Source organism: Oryx dammah, unplaced genomic scaffold, assembly GCF_014754425.2.
Source record: "Oryx dammah isolate SB20612 unplaced genomic scaffold, SCBI_Odam_1.1 HiC_scaffold_24, whole genome shotgun sequence".
NCBI lineage: Eukaryota > Metazoa > Chordata > Mammalia > Artiodactyla > Bovidae > Oryx > Oryx dammah.
This window is the reverse complement of record NW_024070208.1, coordinates 85142609-85150066: the sequence shown is the minus strand read 5'-3', so window position 1 is coordinate 85150066 and position 7458 is coordinate 85142609. Positions and strand designations below refer to the sequence as shown.

General features: G+C 61.2%; 1 protein-coding gene across 3 annotated transcripts in view; it reads left to right on the top strand.

The window, feature by feature from the left end:
* The window catches only part of RASA3 (RAS p21 protein activator 3), an 83162-nt gene that overhangs the window by 69750 nt on the left and 5954 nt on the right, over nt 1-7458 (top strand). For all 3 annotated transcript variants that reach the window (XM_040267495.1, XM_040267499.1, XM_040267498.1), the window contains exons 17-22: nt 1223-1300; nt 1654-1727; nt 2426-2532; nt 2873-2955; nt 6340-6548; nt 6677-6780. In XM_040267495.1, the coding sequence (XP_040123429.1) occupies nt 1223-1300; nt 1654-1727; nt 2426-2532; nt 2873-2955; nt 6340-6548; nt 6677-6780 (655 nt within the window). The remainder of the gene's footprint in view (nt 1-1222; nt 1301-1653; nt 1728-2425; nt 2533-2872; nt 2956-6339; nt 6549-6676; nt 6781-7458) is intronic.

The window sequence follows — 7458 nt, the reverse complement described above, 5'->3', positions numbered from 1 at the left end:
TCCCCTGTGGGCTGTGACGTCCCCTGTGCACGGTGACTGTCCCCTGCGGGTGGCTGGCGCTTCCACTGCTCTATGTAAATCCGCAGACCTGTGCCCTCGATGCAGACACTGCCCAGCCCCAACTGCACAGCTGAGCGTTCTCAGCCTGAGCGTTTTAAGGAAGTTGGGGTGCCACCCAGTGACCAAAGCCTTGTTCACGCACAGCTAGGGGCAGCCGCTCCTTCCCCAGGCCCAGGCTCACCTGTCTCCCTTTCACAGGGCTGCCCCAAGACTGGCGTGTGGGGCCGGGAAATCTGTACGTGAGGGCAGCGGTGTGGGGGCCGGTGGCGCGGCCGCTCCTCAGAGGCGAGCCCGTTGGGCTCTGCTGGGAAAGGGTTGAGCCGCGACTCCCAGGGCCCCCGCCCCTGCTCTTCTACTGAGTTCATGGCCCTGCATGCCCCCGGCCCTGCAGACAGCAGCCCTGCCCTTCTCCTGTGTCCACAGCCCCACGTACCCCACCCCCGCCCCAGGCCCTGCAGACAGCAGCCCCTGCCGATCTCCTGAGTTCACGGCCCTGCATGCTCCCAGCCCCCAGCCCTGCAGACAGCAGCCCCTGCAGGCCCATCAGCTTTCTCGGAACCTAAGTGACACACACAGAAGCAGACTGAAGCCCCACACTCCATCCGTCTGTCAGCCCAGCATCTGTCAGCCGAAGCAATGAGCGGGCCCCTGCCGGGCTGAGGCCCGCACAGACCCCCTTATGATAAAGTGACTCGCGTGGACAGAGGCCCCCAGGTTCCTCCTGCCGTTGACCTGACTCCTGAAACTGAGGACCTCCCCATCCCAGCAATGCATCGGGGAGCCACGTGCCCACGAAGGGTGTTGAGTCATGAGTGACAGGTCTCACCCAGGACCAGGACCCTGCGTAGTTGGCATTTTAAGCACAGCTTGAGTGGAACCCCTCCTGTGGTGTGCGGCAGGCCTCTGCAGCGGGGGGTGCCTGCGCTTCACACTGCTGGGAAGAGAGGCCGGCCTCTTGTGGTCAGCCCAGAGCTGAGGCCACGCTCTGAGTGGAGCCCATCCTGTGCTGTGCGGCAGGGGGTGCCTGCGCTCCACGCTGCTGGGGAGAGAGGCTGGCCTCTGTGGTCAGCCCCGAGCTGAGCTTGTCGCAGCCAAGCTCCAGGTCTTTCGGGTTTGGGCCAAGCGACCTCAGGCTTCGTTTAAGTGACCTTTTCTTTCTTAGGCCAGTTTTAAGGAGTCCTACATGGCTGCGTTCTATGAATTCTTCAACGAGCAGAAGTACGCTGACGCGGTGAAAAACGTAAGTCTCAGCATCAGTTACCCAGACTGACAGAGGCTGAGGTGGGTGACTCGTGGGAGGCTGAACTGAGCAGGGTGGGAGGGAGCCGGGGCGGCTTCGAGCTCCGGGAGAGGTAGGGGGAACCTCCCCGAGTCACCTGCGGCCTGGCGGCTCTCAGGAGCAGCAGCAGCTCTGGGTGCAGAGACCTTCCCGGGAGGGGCGGGCTTGCAGGGGCCGGCCTCCGTGGCTGCCTGAGGGGCTCTGCCTGCACCCACGCTCAGACCCGCCTCTTCTCTGGCTGCAGGAGGAGACGCAGGGCGCCCGGGCAGTTCTCACAGTCTCCCCTTAACTGTCTGCTTTCTGTCCCACTTCAGTTCCTGGATTTGATCTCATCCTCCGGGAGGAGAGACCCCAGGAGCATGCAGCAGCCCATCCTGCTTAAGGAAGGGTGAGGTGGCGGGAGAGAGGCTCGGGGCCAGGGGCGTCCAGAGCTGCCTGGGGCCTCGGTCTGTGGCTCTGAGACACCTCAGGGCTGCCCCCCTGCACTTGCTCTCTGCTGAGGCTGCAGGCAGGGAATGCCCGTCTGCGGGCGGGGGGCGGGGGGGGGTACTGAACGGCCCCTGAGTAGCCAGAGGCTTCTGCCCAGTGGCTCCCTCACCAGAGTCTGAGGGCCCTGCCCTCCATCAGCCCCCAGGCAGAAGCGTCCCCCGCCGGGGCTCAGAGCACAGGCCGCAGCCCAGGGCAGCTGGCTTTCTGCTGTCTTTGCCTCTAGAACACGCTTGCGGGGCCGGGACCTACTGCCGCACTGGCTCTGGGAGCACCTTCAGTCCACGATTCGGGGCAGGAGGTGGGGGCTCCTTGGTGGAGCTCTGGTAGGCCAGGGCTGTCAGCAACTCGCAACCGGAGGTCGGCAGTTGACACCAGCACAGGGGCTAAACTTTGCAAAAGTAGAGGCCTTCATCTTTTGATTCTTAAATCCTGTCCCTTGGAAATAAGATACTGAAAGCCCGTAGTCTGCGTCAGATGGCACAGGAGCGGGAGTGGTGAGCTGCGCTGGTTTGGTGACTGTGGCTGCGGGGCGAGCAAGCAGGTGCCCCGGCCCGAGCCCTCGGCCGCTCACCCACCAGACTGTCCTGTTCATGACAGGTTCATGATTAAGAGGGCACAAGGGAGGAAACGATTTGGGATGAAGAATTTTAAGAAAAGATGGTTCCGCCTGACAAACCATGAATTTACCTACCAGAAAAGCAAAGGTAAGAAGAAAAGGTCACTTTTTACCTGTTTTCACATATTTTATTCCAAGGGACCAGAGCCTCATCTTGGGCCCCGTGGCGTCCAGGTTGCTTTTGGGGTGAGCACTTCCTTAAACGGGAGGCAGGGGCTCCAAGAGGGTGGCCTGGGTGGCGTGGGGAGCAGTTGGCCCTCCATGGCTGAGCATGGGGGTCAGGGTCTCGGGGCGGACGCGCTTGTTCCTGTGTGGGTGGCCTGGTCTGGCTGGTGGGCATCCCCGGGGCCTCGGAGCCCGTGGGAGCCTGCGGGGAAACCTGCAGGGAGGCGGGCCCCTCTGGGCGCTCACGGCATGCTCTGCCACAGGGGACCCGCCTCTCTACAGTATCCCCATCGAGAACATCCTGGCCGTGGAGCCGCTGGAGGAGGAGTCCTTCAAGATGAAGAACGTGAGTCCCAGCCCCTACCCACCCCCTGCCCCCTGCCCTGGGTCCTGGTGAAGCAGAGAGCCCACTCTGCCTGTCGGGTCGGCCAGGACCCGAGGGGGTTTCCCTCAAAGTCAGCTTCGGGTGGAAGCTGTGGGGCCCCCCATCCTGATGGGCCTCCCAGAGGTCCGCCTCTGCTGACCATCCGGACGCTGGCAAACAGCTCGGGGACCCCTGCTTTGCCTTTGCCCCCCCGCCCCCCGACGCTGTGGGGACCATGAGGGTGGGGGATAGTGCCCGAGTTCTGCCTGGTGAGCACCTCCCCGTGCTGGGGAGGAGGAAACACGTGCCCACCCCGGCCACATGGTCACCGTGTCCCTCCTGTCCCCCTGTGAGGCGCCAAGGGGGGCACAGGGTCCACACTGGGTGCTAGGACGACCCGTTCTCCAAGAGGTGCCTGCAGCCTCATGCGGGCACTGTGGGGTCCTGGCCCTGAGTCCCACCTCCCTCAGCTGTCTTCCCAGAGCCTGATCCAAGGGCTTTTCTGGGTTGTCTGTTTTCCTCAGAAAATCTGCGCACTCAGGTCCTGTTTATCCTAAGTCTGCTCCCATTTCTCTTCTCTAATTCTGCTCCTAATTTTTAAAATACTTTTTCCATGTTTTTCAGTGTCATTAGAGGCATTTTGTGTAAGTCATGTGCAGTCTTTTTGAAGGCAGATGGGGTATAAATACTAATAGATAAAACTTGAAATCCTATACACGATTCTCTGATCTTCCTAAGAGACCCTGACTGTGACTGGGAGGGTGGCAGACAGTGTGGGCCCCGCCATACAGCCGTCAGTGGGCAAAGCCCCCTCGAGAGTGTAGGCATCTACTCAGCGGCCCCAGCCTGAGCCTCTCTTCTCTGAGGCTTGTCTCCATGTCCCGAGGGCTGGGTGAATGGAGAGACTGCCCCACTGGGGTCTCCCTGAGGAAGGTGGTGGCCAGGACGCCCCTTCATCAAAGTGGATGGAGAGGGCAGGGACCACCTGGCCGGCCGGTCAGCACCTGCGCCCTCCTCTGCAGACGATGGTCATCCTCAGGGTGGTCACAGGCCAAGCAAATGGCAGGCAGAGCTCAGCAAGGGGCTCTGCGTAGTCGGTTCCCCCTTATTTGTTGAGTTGTCATGGTTTATGTTTCGGGGACGGTCTGGTTGAGCAGGACCCTGAGAAGTCCCGACCGAGGATGGTCACCTGGAGTCCTTTGCACAAAGGACACTCCCGTGAGGAGGGGTTTCGTTTCAGTGTTCAGACAAGTTGCCTCCCGTGCCCTTCGGGGCATTGCTGGGGCCTCGGTGGGCTCAGTGGAGTGCCCTCTAGGCTCTAGGCGTCTGCATCCTTTGAGGTCACTGAGCACCCCGGTGTCTCGAGACCACTCCCCCACGACCATCCTGAGGAAGAGGTCCTAGATCTGGCCGGGAGCTCACCCCCTCACGTCGGAGCAGCGCCGGCCCAGGCCGCCTGTGGGGCCCCAGACCCGCCTCCCCGTCTTCACGCCACTGCCCCGAGCTGCTGCTGTAAGCCCCTCCAGGCCGAGCGCCCAGTGTCCGCCAGTCCCTCTCCCGGCTCGCAGACCCCAGCCAAGTCTGGTCCGCCCACCTCGCATCTGTCTGTCCCCGCGCTGGGCCCCTGCAGGAGGTCTCGTTTGCATAGGTGCATCCAGCCGCACAGGGTGGGCCTGCCTGGCCTCTGTCTGGTCTGAGGCTGACCCTGCAGCCGCAGAGGCTTAGCTGCTGGCTAGACGGATGGGCAGAGGCAGGTGCCCTCGACCTGCTCTGGCTCCTCCCCTTGGCTTCCTGCTCCGCCCCCAGGGCGATCTGAGGTGATTTCTTGGGCAGGGAGGCGGCCTTGTGGCAGGTGCAAGGCTGTCTGGGCCTGAGGGAGGTCAGCGCCCTGGTCCTGCCGTGTGTGTCCGCACAGCCTCACAGCCCCTCCCAGGCCAGTGACAGATCTCCCCAGGATGGGGCTGGGGACAGCCCACTCCCAGCATCCAGGGAGGGACGCAGTGTGGAGCCGTGCCCTGAAGCAACCAGAGCCGCTCATTCCATCAGGCGTAGAGTGATTCCTTAATGATAATAATTACAAGAACTATCATGAGACGTATTAGAGGAAATTCCTAACTTCAGAGTCCTTTTCTCCTGCTGCCTCCACAGAGCTGGTTCCCATGGGCTAACTATAAGCCAACGTCCTCCTCCATTTGAGAGACATTTTCGAAGGCCTGTGGTGTGCAGGCCCTATCAGAGGGTCCAGCCTATGAGGATGACCGGAACAGAGTGCCTTCCTCCAGGGCGTTGCCTCTGTCGGGGATGGAGCTGTAAACAGACTGTGCAGTCTGCGGCCTGGGCAACGGTGCTTGTGTGGTTAGGGCCGGCCAGAGGAGCCTTGGCTATTCACTCAGGAACCCGAACTCCAGCTCCGAGAATCCTTCAAATCCTGTTCTGTCTTTCCTCACTGGGCACACCTCCCCACCTTGCAAAGGCCACCTTGGACTTTGATATTCTAACTCTCGGCCCCCTGTGCCCTCTGACAAGTCCAGCCTGACAGCCCTCCCGGGGCCAAGCCTGCCGACCTCCCTGCCCTTCTGTGGGCAGCATGGCTGTGTCTGCTGGGAGGTCCCAGCCCTTGCTGCCCCAGGGGCCTTTGTCCCTGCCGCTCACTGTCTCCACTCAGCTCAGCTAACTCCAGGAGGCCCGTCCGACCGCAGCCGGAGGGCCGTTTACCCAGAGGGTCTCTCCTGACCCTCGCTAGGCCTCCTCCTCCACGCAGCCCAGGTGCTGAGTTCACTCTTGTCTTTCTGGCTGGCTAGACGCTCACAAGAGCAGAAACTCCGTTTGGGCCACTGAGTCCCCAGAACTTTGGACAATGCCTTGGGCTTAGGATTGTTCGTTGAGTGAATAATAAACAGGAAAGGCAGTGGAAGCTCTGAGAAGCCTCGGGGGGTACATAACATCTGCCTGGAGGGCGGGGAGGGGGCCCTAGAGTGGCAGGCCGGGAGCGGCACCTCTCAGAGGGACAACAGCATGTGCGCTGGTCCCGAAGCCAGTCTTGGGACGCAGATGGGAGGGTGGACAGGTCTGCTGGGGCGTGTCATGCACAAAGCCCGTCTCACTCAAGGAAGGAGGAGGCCCAGGGACGCTCGCACTCTTGTGTAACGGCCACATCCACTTCAGCCGTCCCGGGGGCAGGCCGGCAGTGCACCTGGGGCCCAGGAAAGGCAGCGCCTGGCCCAGCTGAGCAGGGCTGAGCCAGCCAAGCCTCGCCACCTCACCTTGCTCCCACGTGGCCTGGGCAGGTTGGCACGGCCGGCCACGGCCCTCACGGTCCAGGCGGGGGCTCTGCCGTGCACTCCCCTGAGCCCTCCTTGCTCTCAGATGTTCCAGGTCGTCCAGCCCGAGCGGGCGCTGTACATCCAGGCCAACAACTGCGTGGAGGCCAAGGCCTGGATCGACATCCTCACCAAGGTGAGCCAGTGCAACCAGAAGCGCCTGGCCGTCTACCACCCGTCCGCCTACCTGAACGGTCACTGGCTGTGCTGCAGGGCCTCCTCAGACACGGCCGCTGGCTGCTCCCCCTGCACTGGGTAGGTCGTGGCCGGCTGGTGCCCCAGCCCCGGCAGGGATCAGTGAGGGGCCGGGTCCTCCATCTTTAGGGGCCACTAAATGACCAACGTCACAGTTGACCCTCCTCCTCTCCACTGGCTCTCGGCAGCGGCCTCCCAGCAAACATCCAGCTGGACATCGACGGGGACCGAGAGACCGAGCGCATCTACTCTCTCTTCAGCTCATACATGAGCAAACTCGAGAAGATGCAAGGTAAGGTGGGGCTGGGGGGCAGAGGAGGCTTCTGCAAGCTGGGTGGTGTTCTGGGGGAGTCACTTTAGTAACAGTTTCTGTGGGTAATTTTAAGATGGCATTTAGCCTGCCTCTGAACTGCCAAATTCTTGAGAAGAGCCTGTCTTAGTAACTCCCACACCCCCAGAGAGCTTCATTCTTCTGTTTTCCAGGTAGCCATGAGTGTGTGTGTAGACCCATGTGAGTGTGTGTGCATGAGTGTGGACCCGTGCATGAGTGTGTGTGAGTGTGGACCTGTGTGAGTGTATATGTGCATGAGTGTGGACCTGTGTGTGAGCATGTATACGTGTGTGGACCCATGTGAGTGTGTGTGCATGAGTGTGGATCCACGTGTGAGCTTGTGTGTACAAGTGTGTACCTGTATATATGTATGTACATGTGTGTGGACCCATGTGAGTGTGTGTGCGTGAGTGTGGACCCATGTGTGAGCAGGTGTGCACGAGTGTGTACCTGTATATATGTGTGTGCATGTGTGTGGACCTTGTATGTTGTATGCATGAGTGTGGACCCGTGCAAGTGTCTGTGCATGAGTGTGGACCTGTGTGTGAGCGTGTGTGCATGTGTGTGGACCCATGTGAGTGTGTGTACATGAGTGTGGACCTGTGTGTGAGTGTGTGTGCATGAGTGTGGACCCGTGTG